The following is a 17,801-nucleotide window of genomic DNA, read 5'->3' as shown; positions in this document are numbered from 1 at the left end:
TGCAGTATCATTACAAGTGGAAAAAACATGATGGAGCAGGAAGTTAATTAACATGCAGCTGTACTAACAAGGACAGTTTGATTACAAGTCAAAAACGGGTATTTGTATGAAAATAAAAAATGTGAGTACTATATCAATGAACAGGGGAGGTTGCTAGAGGAATAATATCTGAGGAAGATAAGTCTATGAGATGAAGGCATTGCAAGTGGAGGGTAAAGAAAGGGGATGTAAGATATAGGAAAGGAAGTACCAACAAAAGTAGAGTGTTAATAAGTAGGAAGGAGTAACCGCCAAATATGTAACAGAAAAACACATAAGGAAAATAAACAAAATATTCTTAAAATGTTATGGTGCCATTATAGGCCATGAATAGCTCAGTGGGCTGGAAGGACAATTTCTGCAAACATTTAAGAAGGCTGCAAATGCTACAAGCCCTAAAACAAACTGTTACAGCATATTTTTGACAGTGTTCTTTTTTTCTACAAAAATGTTACACAGCTAGAAATGCATCATCTAACATTTTGTTCTTGAATTGAAATTTAAAGTGAAGATTAAATTTGTTAAAACCTCTTATCAGAAGATGAAGGGTGGTTCAGTAGTTTCAACAGAGTACAGAATAGTTTTGCTGTGGGCATACGTGCTTGCAAAAGATTACAGAAATAACGAATGGCAGCAGGGCAAATCTGCTTCCACAGCAGTGGCCTTGATGCACATAACTAATGTTGGACATGAAACATGAAGGTGGTTTTAGTTCACTTAAGAATTGCTAGTCATCTTGATGGCCTGGAGTCAGTCAACAGACAGTTTGTCTTAGAGTAAGTAGGTGATGACAAACTGTCACAGCAGTAGTAGTGCATACATTACATGACAGAGAACACTTGACCAATACCAGGCACCAGGAACACTGCCTGACAAAGCAAGAACTATTCCAATGCAAGGATAGCATTCCAGTACCAAAGCAGCAAAAGCAAGAACTATTCCATTACAAGGATAGCAGTCCAGTACCAAAGCAGCAACATTTTTCCACACTTCATTCCCGTCCTAGGCCAGGTTTCAGAGGTGTTCCTCACTGGTGGATCATAGTGACGCCTGAGACACTGAACCTGAAGTGTAGATAACACCTGATGAAACTTTTCATATTTAATGTTCTGAGGCCCCAAAAGCCTCTAGAACCACTGGAAATGCGTGCTCTAGAAAAACTGTGGATAAACTTCACTGGTGTGATGGGACATATTATAGTAAATAACTGAAGATTTAACTAATGTGACCCTAGGGATCTAGAGTATTAATTTAAAGAAGTCATCACCAAGTTTAATAATGTGTAATATTTTCATCTTGCTTAAAGTTGTAAAGAAAATGATCTTTCCCTAGGCGCATAAGTAAAGACGGCAGAATTCTAAAACAGGCATGCTAAAAACAGCTTAACTCATGTGTGCACACATCCCTGTGTCACATGCCAGTGTAGCAAATGACTTGTACACTAAGTATGGATCGCTAAATTTGTAATATTCAGCACTGATGTGGGTCATGGTCAAAGACAGAGCATTTACCACTGTCTCTGTATAATTTGCTCTACTGGGCTACAAAGTATAATGATCTAAATCATTATTTCTTACAGTATATTAATTTAATGTAGTGCCCCTTCGCAATGTTTTATCAATAAATCACTTTGTAATATAGCTTCATGAGCTTTTCCATTTTTAATAAGTATTTGACTTATTTTTCCCAGATCTCCTGAGTCAGGGATTGAAAGATAATGCCTGTACTTCCAGATATTCAGGACAGCTTATATCTCTTGTTATACTTATTCATCTTCAGATATGTCCAGTTAGAGTAGATATCATACGATATCTGAGGTTGTCACTCTTCATCCTGTTATCAACCTCTGGGTTTGGTTCTAATCCTTCCGAAATGACTTGTCCGTTTCTATAGCTCGTGAACTCTAAAAACTCTGGAGCACATCCCTTACCCATAATGTTTAGGGTAGATTACCTCAGATCTTGTCCCCCTAGACAGGTTTCACACAAGAATTTTACAATGGCTTCTTGCAGCTCAGTGGTCTATTCTTCAGCATCCCTTGCCTGTGTCAGTCTTAATCACCAATACTTGCAAAAGAGATCTCTTTTGGTGGGTTAATTCAAAATGGGTCTTGCAAAGACATCCATTTATTCCCCTTCAACCCAAGGCCACACTGACCATGAACTCTTCTCCGTTTGGGTGGGGGGCATTGGCAGGAAAGGACTGTCCAAGGCACTTTGGTCCACAATAGAGGAATATCTGCATATGAATGTTCTGGACATGAGAGCAATGCTATTGGCGTTGCAACCTCTAAGGATAATTGGGATTCAGACAGACATGTCAGTGGTCTGGTACATTAGCAAACAGGGGGGAACCTGATCTTACATATTGTGCTGAGAAGCCCTCAGAGTGTGGCAGTGGGCGATCTCATCCAACCTTTTTCTGATTGCAATGCATATTCCAGGACAGTCAAATGGGATAGCAGTCCAAAACAAACAAACAAACAAAGAACCAACAATTAGACAAAACCTCTGTTGAAGCAGACGAAAGGAGAAAGTTCCACAGTAACCACACTGTATTTACAGACAGGATTGAGCGCTTTCACAAGATTATGTGGGGAAGATCATAAGGTGAACTAGCATTAACCACTCCCCCAGACATCCACATTTGCATGTGGCTTCACTAACAAGATCATTGTCCTCACAGTAGGTCAGTTTCTTCATACCACTGCAGTAGCACAGCAGTCTCATAGGAGACTGTTTGGCTAACAGCTCAAGAGCCATTGCAAGCCCGATCACTTTTACCCAGATTTTACCCAATTTTCTATCCCTAGAGGAAAGATAACAAGGGTCAACAAGTGGGGTTTTGACATTTTTTACAGACTGCCTCTGTCCATAAAGGCCATGGGTGCCAACTTGGAGTGAATTTACGATTTCCCATCCATTGGTCCAAATTGTACTTGAAGATGGTCATTCATGCAAATAGGAAACCTATTCCACAGGAGTTGCAATCTCGGGGACACACATCTGTCTGTCAGGCATGATCTCTGAACCACTTATTCATAATGCACTATGAAAACCTGTACAAAACAGATATCTTAGAACACCTTTCTGAATCCCAGAGCAAAAGTATAAAACTTGCAGGTTTGTCTGAAAGCAGTTTATAAATATAAAAGTCTGCATTTAGTCTGATTAGCCTTGTGTAAAAATGTTAACATGTAAATCTTTTTTTTTTTGCAGAATTTTACACATGGGATTACAGACTGATGAATCACACCTTTGCGAGCCCAGTGACAGCAGAAAAAGGTAACTAGATATTTATTTTTGTATTGAGATGACTGCTGTATGTTGTGGATTATGAAATAGCTTAACAATCTTTTTTTTTTTGTTGTACTATCTTTTCTTCATAGATCATTCCACGTCCATGGTGCCCATTGTTTCCAATCTGCTCTGTTGTTTTCCATTTGGTCATAGATATGACTGTTCACTAGATATATTTAATGATTGCTAAGGCAGAATACCATCTTGGTTAATCACTTTTAGCAGATAAGGGAAAGGGTACCATGACTGGAAGACATCATAGACGAGCATCTTCTATATTAAACAAGCACCCTTCTACTCAAAATTTTGGTCACAATTAAAATCATACCTTAACAAAGTAACCAAATGCTAATGTCATTTCTCTGCAAACATTTCATAATCTCTCCTTTGTGTACCCTGGAGCTTACTTGTCCAACCTTCATGATTTAACAGTACTTAACGTTTAACCTGCATACACTCCAATCTAATAATTCCTTATATTTTATATAGCTGTATGTCATTTCATGTACTATGGATACTGCAAGTTCTTGTTGTATTGTGTGTACTGCAATGCTGTCTCTATTGTTAACTCTGTCTTTTTGAAATGTAGTGATGTCCCTGGTATTACATTATATAGCTTTGTATTGTTGTAATTTTACCTGTGCCGAGACTGATGTCCATTGTGATCAGTGCTTTAGCCCAGTTAACAAATCCAAAGAAAGAAAGACAAGAACCTGTAATGCAGTTTTCAATCTTTTTAACTGAACAGTACTCAGTGACAACAGCTGTGCATCATGCAAACTTGTACCCCAGCACACAAAGTTTTTACAGTATTGCATAAGTTGAATTGAAAAGCAATTTTCCTGTCCTCCATTGTTAGGGTGGCAGCAGTACTCCCCACATCACCTGCCAAGATAGGAAGAGTAAATTATTCACTACCCAGTCTTTGATACCCAGCTTGAACATTCATCCACTATGTCTCAATTCCAAACTTTCTCTAGTGGAAGTAGAGATGTTTACCCATATCTGCATGCACTGACTGATCAGTAACTGCATTGCTTTACCTATTTATATGTAATTTTTACTATGAAGTTGCAAGTGTTCTGCCAGGATGCATTACTACATCTGGAAGGAGATGCAGACATAAACTGATATGAATTTGCAGCTTGTGGTTTTATTGTCAAAGTCTCCTGATATGTTGATCTTCAAGACTTTCAGGCAGTAACAGTTGGGTAGTTCTCCAAACTTGTGTAAGTGCACATATAATTAACCAATTATTTCATACTTAGACAAACTATGAGCATCAGTTTAAAACATTCACCCCAAACTCATAGCAAAAAAAAATATTGATAAACTTCAAAAAGAAAAACTGCCTTGTAACTGAATTTATTAACTAACTTGACTGCATTGTAACTGAATTCATTACACACTGAGCTGAACAGAGGAGGGGCACTGACCACAACTCTGATATATAACAGTAAGTATCCTGTTTTTTTGTTTTTTTTTTTTTTTGCTTATTTTTACTAGTTATTGCTTATTCTAGCCATTTATAGCACTTTTTTATTGTCTGCTCCATACTTTTTACTGTATTTTATTGCAATAAACTAATCTGGTATTAACTGGACATTTTCTCCATTTCTTAAGCATCTGTTTGTTTATTCTGATTTCCTGCCAAGGAGTGTAGCATATAACTGATTTGTTTGCATTTAAATGCATTCTCTAGATTCTCCTTGCTCTTTTATCTGTTTAAAATTGTCATTTAGTGACTCACTGCTGTTTTTCTGCTGTGATAAACATTTCTGTAGTGTTTTCTGCCTAAAATAGTGTAGCTAGTAGCTGTAGCACAGCCCAGTTCAGGTTTGCTGTCTCTGGGGCCTGGTTGTTTGTTTGCAGTGTTTCTTCTGAGCACAGTTCCAGGCCATCTTGGCTTAGCAGAAGGCTTTCTTCACTTTGAGTACCTGTTGTGGATTGGCTACTGGCTGGTAAAGGTTAGCTGGTCTAGGGCTTGGAGTAAGCACTCATTGGTTATTTTGAACTTTTGTTTTAAGTTATTTCAGGTTGTACCTTTTGGTATTTAAGTCGTACCTTTGAGAGGATTTCTGTCTATACACACTGAGCTGAGTGGAGAAGGGGCACTGACCACAACTCTGATCTGTGATATATAACAATAAGTATCCTTATTTTGTTTTGTTTTGCTTATTTTTACTAGTTATTGCTTATTGTAGCCATTTATAGCAGTTTTTAATTGTCTGCTGCATACTTTTTACTGTATTTTCTTGCTATAAACTAATCTGGTATTAACTGGAAATTTTCTCCCATTTGTTAAGCATCTGTTTGTTTGTTCTGATTTCCTGTCAAGGAGAGTAGCATATAACTGATTTGTTTGCAGTTAAAAGCATTCTCTAGAGTCTCCTTGCTCCTTTATCTGTTTAAAACATTAATTTAGTGGTTCACTGCCATTTTTCTGCTGTGATAAATATCTCTGTAGTGTCTTCTGCCTAAAATAGTGTAGCTAATAGCTGTAGCGTAGTTTCCCACCATCTCTCCCTATTGCTGTCTTGTTCTTATACTTGGTGGCTTTGCAGTTGCCCACCCCTACTGTAAATATGATCTGGGACACTCCTTCCAGTCTAGTGTCATTTGCTCATTCTACCTAATGCAGAGAGAACATTTGAACAGGCCAACCACCTTAGTTTCTTAACCTTGAATTATTTTCTGTTCCTCCTTTCTCCCTTTCCACTTTACTTTAAAAAAAACTTTATACAGCTGCTTTTACAGTATTCATGTTTCCTCCTTCAACTCTACTAATTCATCTTGGTTTTTCTGCTACTTGTTCTCTAAAGTGTTCAATTGCATCTTCTCTGCTGCTTTTATTACTGCTGTTTTTAGCTTGTTTAAATTTTAAGTGTTATTCTAAGCCCCTTAGTTTTGGTTTAAGCGCTTGGGCTTTAGGCCTACCCCTTAGCTCTCCATGGCCTCTCTTCCTCAGATTCTGACAGATATGGGTGGACAGTTTCCTATGATTTCTCCTGCTGGCCTGGTTGATATGGGCATCCAGAAACAGTGTAGCAACTGCCTCGTACATGGACAACCATCTACTACTACCACCTAGGAACACAATTTGTGAGAAATGCAGTTTCATAACGAAGATAGAGTCTATGCTCTCTCCCTCACAAGCCAGTGTATCTGGCACAGAGAAGGTTGTCAACACAATCACTACACCTCAAACACCACCCACAACTACACAACACACATCCACATATGCAAAGGTTCTCAACAAAAACAAACCCAAACATAGGAGACCTCAGAGGCAAAAACACATGAGAACTCCACAACCCTCCACATCACATACCATGCATAGCCCACACACCAGTGTCGCGCAACCACTAAGGCCTAACCATAAATCCAACATATTAGTCATAGGAGACTCCATTGTGAGACACACACATGTGCCTCTCACTAGGCTGGATAAGGAGAAAGTCACGGTTAGTTGTCAGGTGCCAGAATCCACCATATCACACACGCACTCAAGTCTGTCAACAACAGGTACTGTTAATGACTCTGTCATAGTCCATGTTGGTGTGAACAACTTGAGGCGTACCTCCCTGGACTCTATGAAGAGAAACATGATTGAGCTCGCTGAATATGTGTTCCAGGCAGGTATGTCCCTAGCCTTAAGCAGCATTCTACCATCACCCAGAATGATGCTTCAATGTTTGTTTGTCTTTTCCCGGTTAGGAGTCACCACAGCGGAACTCCGGTCCGCTAATGATTGGCAGTAGAATTTTTATGGTGCCGAGTTGCCAGCCCGACACCCAACCTTCAGCGAAGGCATGCCCATTCACGCATGTCTTTCGGAGGCCACTGGATCACAGGGAGGACATGCAGACTCCATACAAACAGAAAATGATTGACTTTAACAGTTGGCTTAGTTTCAGATGTCATTCTAGGGGGATCCAGTACCTGACAGCCTGGGAAGATATGATCAACAGACCACGATGCTTTGCTAGAGATGGCCTGCATCTGTCTCACTTGGGCTTCAGGCTTCTGGCAAAGGTTGCCTCCCCCATACCGCTTTTTTTTTTTAAGGAAAAGTCATGAGGTCAATACTACCAACATAAAAATTTCAACAAAATGCAAATTAAAGGTCATGCTGTTAAATGCTAAGAGTCTGAACATAAAACTGCACCCATTGCAAGCATTCTTAACCCTGGAAGATGCTGACATTTGTGCAGTCACAGAAACCTGGTTCAAAGCTGCGGAGAGCACCCCAGCCTTATCTGGTTACTGATCGTATCACACATTCAGATCCCAAACTGTGGGCAGCAAAGTCAAAGGAGGTGGAGTTTCAATATAAATTAAAGGCACACACACCTCCAGGCTGGTCAAACAGTATGGTACACAGGAGACACTCCAGGTGCAGTTAACCATTGACAAGACCACTATTCAAATAGGCTACAGGCCCCCAAATTTGACTCAAGATGCCCACTCCACTATCTGGACCTCTTCAACTGTATCAAGATTCAACCCTTTACCCTGATCCTGGGTGACTTTAATTACCCAAACCTTAGATTGGAAAAACTACTCATGCCACAACACAAATGCCCAGAGATTCCTCGATTTTATCAATGCCAATGTCTTGGAACAGCTAGTCGATACCTCCACAAGAGGTGATAATATCTTGGACTTGGTATTAACCAACAAGAGTAACCACTGCAGCCCCTGTACTGTATTATCCTCCCTGGTAAGATCTGACCATAAAGTGGTCACTTTTGAAGTCACCTTCTGCCTTGAGCCCCCCCTCTAGCTAGAGTCAAACAAAACAACTTCTCCAAAGCGGATTACAACCTCCTGAGGGATGGTATAAACAGCTTCACAGCCCCCTTCCCCACTGTAGGAACCGGCACCAATGTCCAAATCTACACCAAAGTACTATATGAGCATTTATATAGATGCATTGAATCAGGAATATCCGGCAGGACTAAATCATCCTCCGCAAGGAAGAGTACACCTGTCTGGCGGACATCTGCAATAAATAAACTATATAACAGAAGGAAAAAATTACTGTGCAGGGCCAAGAAGGAGCAGGTGCCAGTTGGAAGCAATCTCTCCTTAGCCTGAACAAGCAAATAAGAGCACTAGTGAAATCCTCCAAAGCCAACTTTGAGTCCAAATTGGCCACATGTACTAGAGATAGTCATAAGACCTTCTTCACAAATGTCCGAAATCTCAAAGGAAGCACTCAGATCTGTTCATAACTGGTGGTCAAGGATGCCACATACACAAATCCTGTAGATATAGTCAATCTACTGGCTGACAGATTCAACAAAAACTTCTCCCCCCATCAGTAAATCAGGGCATCCCCAGCACCTGCCCCCCACCTCTAATCTCTAAGGAACAGGTTATCACTGCCCTCTCAAAGGTAAAAAATACAGCCTCCATGGGACTCAATAACATCCCTTTGCTGCATCCTACATGAACTCAGGCATGAAATTGCAGCACCATTAGACACCCTATTCAACTAAAGCCTGAGTACTGGCTTTGTCCCAGCTTAGTGGATGACAGCCACTGTCATCCCTTTAGACAAAGGTGGAGCATCCACCGATCCAGGAAATTATAGACCCATCAGCCTAACTAGCCTGATCTGCAAGGCCATGGAATGGATTATCATGGACCTCATTAACAGGGACATTGGCAACCTCCAAATACTTGACCCACACAGTTTGGCTTTGTCAAGGGGAGGTCATGTCTGTTAAATCTGGTCAACTTCTTTGAGACCGTCACCAGAGCCATGGACGAGGGGAAGACAGTGCACACCACCTACCTTGACTTGGCCAAAACCTTTGACACTATTCCCCACTCGGGCATAGTAGATAAATTCTGTCAACTAGGCATCAATCCATATGTTATCAGATGGGTAGCAAACTGGTTCACTGATAGAACCCACCTAATCAAAATAGGGGAAGCCACCTCAAGCAGTAGACTCATAATGAGCGGCATGCCCCAGGGATCAGTCTTGGGGCCTTTGTTACTCAGGATATACTTCTCTGAGGTGCAGAGCAAGACCAGTGAACTATGACTGACCAAGTTTGCAGATAACTGCAAGCTGGGCGCAGTCATCAATTCTCCAAGTGAGGTAGACATCCTCCAAGAGGGTCTCGCCCAAACAAATGACTGGTGCCAAAAACATGGGCTCACGTTGAATGCCAAAAAAGGCATCATCATCCCCTTTGGGGAGAATGACATCCTTACATATTATCACATTAATAACAACATCCTAAGTACCAAAAGGAAGAAAGCAGTAAGCACAGTGGTAGTCCAATGAACATCTCCAAGCTGCAACTGTTGATAAATCCTTTATTAAACACGAACAACACAATGAGGTAAACGAAACACAAATAGATCAAGCGCTTTCGCCTGCATAGATGTCAGGCTTTTTCAAGATGAAACAGCAGGGTAACCAAGTTCATTTAAATAGAGGCTTTCAATGATGATTGTTTCAATTAAACAATTACATTAATTAAATTAAATTAATTGAATTAAATTGATTGAAATGCTTTGTCCAACACCAAGATACAAAATGTACTTTGTTGAGATGGAAGCATGGTTGACGCACTATTATAAAAACATCATAACACACGCATATGGTAAGAAATCAATAATTTATTCATTAAAACCATATTTTTTAGGTATTTTTTACACAACAGTAGATTTAATATACAAGTTTAATATATATTATATTTATTGATATTTATTATATATTAACTAGAAATAATATATATATTAAACGATGTATTTTTATATTTATTGATATTTTATTGGCACTGAGTGCATAAAGGAATTTTTTAATGTTCATTTTAATTGAATATTTTTATATGCACAGTTCTTAGAAGGTTTCATTTTTAAAAAACTAAAACAAAAAAATACAGTTGTCACACCACTCTGATTTCATTTTTCATTCGTTCATGTTATTTATAATATTTAAAATATTCAAACAAAGAAAGTTTTTTCAATGATTTTAGAATGTACTGATAGTATTCAGTATTATAAGATAGTGTTCATAGTTCTTGTCAGACAATATCTACGTATTTGTATTTTAACATGTTTTTATTTGCTTGAAATCAAAAGTATTGTGCACAACCATGCTTCCATCTCAACAAAGTATATTTTGTATCTTGGTGTTGGACAAAGCATTTCAATCAATTTAATTCAATTAATTTAATTTAATTAATGTAATTGTTTAATTGAAACAATCATCATTGAAAGCCTCTATTTAAATGAACTTGGTTACCCTGCTGTTTCATCTTGAAAAAGCCTGACATCTATGCAGGCGAAAGCGCTTGATCTATTTGTGTTTTGTTTACCTCATTGTGTTGTTCGTGTTTAATAAAGGATTTATCAACAGTTGCAGCTTGGAGAGGTTCATTGGACTACCACTGTGCTTACTGCTTTCTTCCTTTTGGTTGTTGCAACGTCCTAGGTACACAATCAGTAGTGAGGGATTTGGGCACCCAGGTTGATAGCAAGCTGAATTTTGACCACCATGGTACTTCCATTGTATTGAAGGGTTTCTACATGGCCTACCTCATAAGTACGTGTATCTCAACAAGGGACAAAGAGATCATAACATCCCTGTATTCTTCCCATATAAGACCAACTACTGAGTACAATGTCCCCTTTGGCATGTACCTCACAAAGCAGATGCAGCAGCTGGAAAAGACCACAGAGGTTCCTCACCAGGAGAATCCAGGGCCTTAAATATCTACCCTACACAGATAGGTTAAAAGCCCAACCCTTATCCCTATACTCAGTTTCATACAGACTCCTCAGGGGTGACCTTTGTGTGGCATATAAAGCAATCTCAGACCCCGCCTTGATGGGACTGTTGCATATCCGTAAGTCAAGCTCCACTCAAGCAACCCATATGCGCAACCTCAGCCTAGTTTGTGATATCAATAGGAATTGTTGGCGGGACAGATTTGTATCCCAGAGACTCCCCCATTTGTGGAATAGACTCCCTCTCCACGTCAAGCAGAGTACCTCATTATCCCTTTTTAAGCGCAACCTGGATAACTGGAAGGGAAACAGAAAATACACCCCTGGGATTCCACCTGTGTCCCTGCTGGACAGGGACTTTGGGTGCTGACTTGCCTAAACATGGGCTAAACTCTTGGCTAGGCTTATAAGGTCCTCAGGCCCAATAGCCTAGTAACCTCCTGTGATACTCTGACTTGAATACTATATAATGCATCATTGGGTTCTTATTAATTTCTCTAAACGTTTTAGATTTCTTATACCTTGATAAGAGTGAATCTCCAGTCTTGAGTTAGGGCACAGTTGCTTCAGTCTTTGATGGTAGCCAAGAGTGCTCTTCTCAGCATCCACAATGAGCCCAGAATTGCCTCTTTTTGCAGTTCATACAAGGTTACATGTATTGTTACGTCTGCTACTGTTGAAAATGTCTGGGTGTCTTTATCCCACATTGCTGTATTTTCTGTTTGCAAATCCTAGAATTTTTATGACTGTGTCTCAGTATATAGGATAGTGTAACTGCTGAATGTGTTTGTTTCACTGACGAATGCTACTTGTGTCCTTTTTTCACTGTTTTTGTTCTGTTTTCTTAATTGTTGGTACCGTATTGGATAACCCCACCTGCAAATAACTTATTAATTCTCAGTAATGATATGTGGTTCGTGTTTCCAATGCTTGTCTGCTAGTTGTATATTGTAGTGTTTGCACAGTCCCCAGTGCAACAGTCTTGCCACATTATTGTGCCTTTCAGTGTACACACAATCAGCCATGAATATATGGCAACCAGCATTGATATATGCAAATGTTTCTCGTTCTGTATTACAGAACCTGCATTTGCAACAAATCAACATGTCCATAGTTACAAGGCATCTCATCCAAAGGAGGACACACTCAAGACTGCAGCACCCCACCCCATCCCTTGAAGAACAACACAGCATCAGCAATCCATCTATATAGTGTTGGAGTAGAACCCACAGCCTTCTGCATCAAAGGCAATTCTGCTGCCTATTGTGCTGCTAACTGCTTTGTCACTTTCTCCCACTTTTTCTATAGAATTTGTAAACCAATGTGTACGTTCTCACTAACTTAAGCCACCATTATTAGCCTTTAATCTTTTGGTTTAAATTTATGTCGTTGCTCCAGGAGCTCTCTATGCTTGCCACTGTATTTGTGGGCTTTCCAGTTTCCCTCCTGTTCAAGTTCCTTGATATATTACATTCTTGTCTAGGTTGACATTTTCTTGGTGTTGAAGTTTTCCTGCTATAAGTGTTGGTTTTGTACATTTTTCTAAAAACACAGATGAGACTCGCCACAGCAGAAGTATGAAAATAACTCCTTTAATAGCTGCAGTTAAAAGTAAGCGCTTTCACATCCAAATGACGCTTCTTCAGACTTTAACAACTACACAAAAACATATCCATTTAAATAGTACTGCCTATAAATTTACCTCAATTACATTGAATCCATTTCCTAATCAACTAAACTAATTTAAACATTTAAAAGACATATACACTTCAAGACCAACAAATAAAAAATAAAAATAAAGATTCCTATGTGTTCGTATACATATGTCTGAGAAAATAGTATATATACAATATATATATAGCAATGTATAAAAACAACTAAAAAACAAAAACATCTTAGTGAAACACTAGAACCAGTGTAAAAAATCATGAGTAAAACATTGAATATAGAAAGTCATAAATAAAACATTTACACTTTAAAATCAATGTAAATAGAGGTGTGCTGCTAGGAAAGGCTTCAGAGTCACCTTTGCATTTAATCCATGCCCCCTGTGACTCTGGAGTTTTAATATCCACCTATTTTCACTTTCTTCAGTATGGTTCCTAATGTCACCTAGTCTGTCAGTTTTATTTATTAACTCTAAAACATTAAATTTAAACTTGTGTAATGTTCCTGCATCTGAAACATGTCTGGCTAATGCATTGCGGTCATCCTCCCTACTGATCGCATATGCATGCTCTCTAACTCGTTCATAAAGGCTTCTATTAGCTTTGTCTATATAGAAAAACTGACATGTCTGACAGACTGCAAGATAAACTAAGTCCCTAGATTTGCAGTCAGCATAAAAATTAAATCTATATTCATGTCTTGTGTCAGGATGTATAAAGTGATTATTGCAAGACATATAAGGACATTGGTTGCATCCTCTGCATGGGAAAGTGCCTTTTCTGAGGGATAAGGTAGGCACTTTTTTGTTGTCCTCATAGCACAATAGCCTCTTTAATGACTTGGTGTTCCTATATGAAAACTAGGTTGTTGGCCCGCTAACTCTGCTATCCTATCATCAGTGGTTAGGATATCCCAATTCTTGCTGATTATGTTCGTAACCTTCATATTGTTAGAATAGGGAATTACCATCATGTTCCTCTTCATTCGTTGACCACTGATGTTAGTACTACCTATGCTCCCTCTTTTCCTATGCAAAAAGGGGTTTCCCTTCACCTTGTCTCATAGCAGTATTAACTTGATATACACTTGCTACTTCTTTCTTGGTGTATCCTCTCGATGAAATGTTCCCAGCTAACATATCTTGCTTTGTTCTGTAATTTTCATCATCAGTAGTAAGCCGTGACATCCTAAGTGTCTGACTCTTTACAATGTTATGATAGATATGTTGGGGATGCATACTACTGTGATGTAGAATGCTGTTCCTCCAACAAGATTTCCTATACATTTCAGTATGTACCATATTGCCTTCTTTGTTTATTTGTGTATCTAAAAATTCTATTTTAGCATCAGACCTTTTAGCTTCAAATCTCAGAAAGTCAGTGGTACCATTTATGTAATTAATGAACTCACATAGCTCCATTTCAGTGCCAGCCCATGGAAAGAAAACATCGTCTACAAAACGCTTATAAAACTTAATTTGATCACTATATAAGGTGTTGGCCATGATATAATTCCTCTCCCAATATGCTAACAGAAGGTTAGCATATGAGTTTACACAAGGGATGCCCATGGCTACCCCTTTTTTCTGTAAATAGTATGTGCCATCATATAAAAAAACATTGTTATTTAGTACAAGTTCTAATAATGCTAAAATTGTAATAATTATATTCCTGGAGATTGCTTCTTCAATTAGAATCAATCTTACAAACTCCATACCAGTGTCATTCGGAATCGAGGTAAACAATGACACTACGTCCAAAGTGACTAACAAGTCATTAGTTATATTATTTGAAGACGCATACTCGCCATAACTCTCCAAGAACTGACGTCTCTCAATATCAACTTATTCCTGTCCACTATTGGCCTAAATTGTTTTTCTACAAAAATTGAAGCACGTTCCGTTAACAACCCATTGCCTGAGACAATGGGTCTCATAGGGGGGTCAACTAAAGTTTTATGTATTTTGGGAAGTCCTCTAAGAGTAGGAACTAATGGTTGCTCAACTAGAAAATATTTATATAAAGCACTGTCAATAGTGTTACATAAAAATAGATCGTATAATTCGGAGCGCATGTTCTTAATTAATCTGTTTAACTGCATACTATTCAATGTTTGGTAAGTCACAGAATCATCCAACATATTTGTCATAGTGTTAAAATACATATTGCTGTCTAAAACCACAATGGCCCCACCTTTATCTGCTTGTCTAATCACTATGTCGTGATTGTCCTACAGTTTCTTAATAGCTTGAAACTCATCATGTATCAAGTTGTAGAAGTCTGGTTTACAGCGTGAATTATATAGTTCAATCAGATCACGTTCACAGGCTCTCTCAAAAGTATCTAGTAAGGGATGGCCTTGAGGAATAAAAGTGGAAGGCTTAGTGAAAAAATTCTTATTCCCCATTTCATGATCACCAAACAACATTCTCAAACTAATAGTTCTGGTAAGCATTCTAATGTCCACCAAGATATCAGCTAAATCCGCTGATTTAGAAGGTATAAAGGAGAGGCCTCGGTTAAGTAGGCACCTCTCACTTTCTGTTAAATTATAGTTAGATAGTTAGATATGTTCACTACTAAGTCTTCTTGATAGGACGAAGTACCTTTTTCTGAAACTCGTGGGTTTCTCCTGATGTTTTTCTCTTTCTGGCGTGTCCCTGCGGCAACCATCCGGTCGAAGTCATCTGCTGGATGGGTAAAGTGAAAGAGAACGCCATATTAGTACCCTGTGAAGTTTGCGATGACGATAAGCTGTTCTTGTCCAAACAGCACTCCCCCTTCCTGGTAGCTTTCACCATGGATGATAATATTACCCTACTGTTAGTCTGCCCAGACGGGCCCTCACCTCCATCCATTGTACATTTTTATCAAGATCAAGCATTATTATTCTCATAAGAAAACTTTAACCATTTGTAGTTCTGCTTTCAGCTACTGATAAACTATATGGCTTCAAGTCATTCATAAAAAGTTTATGAGATGTCTTTAAACAAGGCCGTTTTTTGGAAGGTAAGCAGTAACTGTATATATAGCCTAGTCTATTAGGCAAACAGCTTAATACGTTAAGCGTAAAACAAGACAGCATTTGTGACAAAGAATCAGCTAGAAATAACTTAATCAAGGCAGTGTTCTTGGGCATTTGAGAAACTCAGCTAAGCTGCAGAATGGTCTCTTGAATGTCACAGTGACTTTAGGAGAAGCAAGTGGCATCTAGCAAGCACTGTAATTTTTACTAGTAGTAAAGGTTTATTTTTTTATTAACTTTATTTAAAGCAAAGCAGTTTTTAAAACAAAATATATACAACCAAGCCCTATTAACATCTCCTATAGTAATAGATGTTTATTAACCAAGTATTCTAATACTGCATGTGACTTTGAATATTCAAGTAGTGTAGCTAAACTATGGAAACATATCCTACTACCACTGAAATCAATTCAGAATGCAAACTCATTTAAAACACAACTAAAACTTCACCTGTAAATCAATGGCTCTGTCACTGTATATCTCCAGGATAAATAGAACTGTTAGCTTCATCTTGCCATAGTATCAAACAATTTCTCTTAATTCAGAATCCTATGCCCCACAGCTGGTCTTCACCAATATCTAAATAATTTCACTAGCATCTCCCAGCCGTATACATAGTTTTGTAATACAGTTCACCCCCACCTCTATGTTTCTAATATAAACCTTATGATAGCCATATATAACTGTCTCTGAACCTGCTATATACCCCACCTAGCTACAATGTTAACAGTTTCCTCACATAACTAATTATGTTTCTTACCTCCATTTCTTTGAATTTGTAAGCACTAATCACATGATTTATTATCAATTTGACAAACTCACTAATACACCTTTTCAAATGCTCACTGTTCGATATCTACTAATGTATAAGTATCTTTTAGGCTGCAGTAGTTGCCTTAATTTCATACGAATGTAATCTGATTAGCAAATGTATGTGTAATTGTTAATGTTTATTTCTTAATATCAGTTCACATGTATTACTAAATGTCTGTTTAAAATGTTTGAAATATATTGGAACTTTTTTCCCCAGGCCTCTGCTGAAATGAGGTTTTTGACTAAATGTTCATGGTGTAATAAAGAAAGATTTTTGAGTTCCCTAGGTATGCATCATTACTTTCAAACACCAGTGAATGCAGTACATTTCTTTGGGACTCTAAGGCGCTGATCTGTAGAGTAATCCCTTTGCTTTAGTCTAACAACAGTTTCTGTCAGTTACTGATCACATACAGAAGCAATTTTTCATTCTTATTAGCTCACAGTATGGAATAGAGTACTGTCAGCTTTCGGAGCTGTTTAATAGGTGAGGAACTTCAAGTCAACACTCAACAGCAAAATCACAAAACAGCAATTGATATAGTGTGTACACAGATACACACACACACACACACACACACACACACACATATATATATATATATAGTTCCCCTTTATAATCTCGAAATATTGAAATCTCGAATTTCAATATCTCAACACCATAAAGGTGAATCCACAAAACACTGACAGCCCAAAACCGCAAAATTCAAAATCCCGGACACACAGCATACACCACACCACAATATCCACAGTATAAAACAGAAAAACACACAAAAACATAACACCACACATCCACAAACCTACACTACAAATAAGCAAATTTGAGATTTCAATATTTTGAGATTTATAAAGGGGAAATATATATATATATATATATATATATATATATATATATATATAAATAAATAAAAGCGCACACATATGTATATGTATGTATATATATCTCTTAACTATCCAGATTTTTCCCTCATAAAATTTGTGATTTTCTGGCAAATCACTGGGATGATCTGAAGTTTGATGTCACTAAATAATGATATACATTTATGTTTCAGAATTCATATCCATTAGAAAAATGCACGCTGAGTCAAACCCTGGTATTCTAGCAACTAAGCTTCTAAATGCAATATTTAAAATCTGTTTGTATTTTTGCGCCTTTGTCTCCCCATTCTCAGGCTTTGTCTAGATTTTTTAATCTAATAGGTT

General features: G+C 38.1%; 1 protein-coding gene across 4 annotated transcripts in view; it reads left to right on the top strand.

Annotated features, from left to right (window-relative positions):
- ALS2CL (ALS2 C-terminal like) overlaps positions 1 to 17,801 on the top strand; it is a 2,758,770-nt gene that overhangs the window by 2,173,160 nt on the left and 567,809 nt on the right. For all 4 annotated transcript variants that reach the window (XM_044065874.1, XM_044065873.1, XM_044065871.1 and 1 more), the window contains one exon: positions 3,258 to 3,323. In XM_044065874.1, the coding sequence (XP_043921809.1) occupies positions 3,258 to 3,323 (66 nt within the window). The remainder of the gene's footprint in view (positions 1 to 3,257; positions 3,324 to 17,801) is intronic.

The sequence above is a fragment of the Protopterus annectens genome, chromosome 3.part0 (genome assembly GCF_019279795.1).
Source record: "Protopterus annectens isolate FY-2018-M chromosome 3.part0, PAN1.0, whole genome shotgun sequence".
Lineage (NCBI taxonomy): Eukaryota > Metazoa > Chordata > Ceratodontiformes > Protopteridae > Protopterus > Protopterus annectens.
Note: the sequence above shows the minus strand (reverse complement) of the source record. Positions and strands in the feature narration are given on the sequence as shown.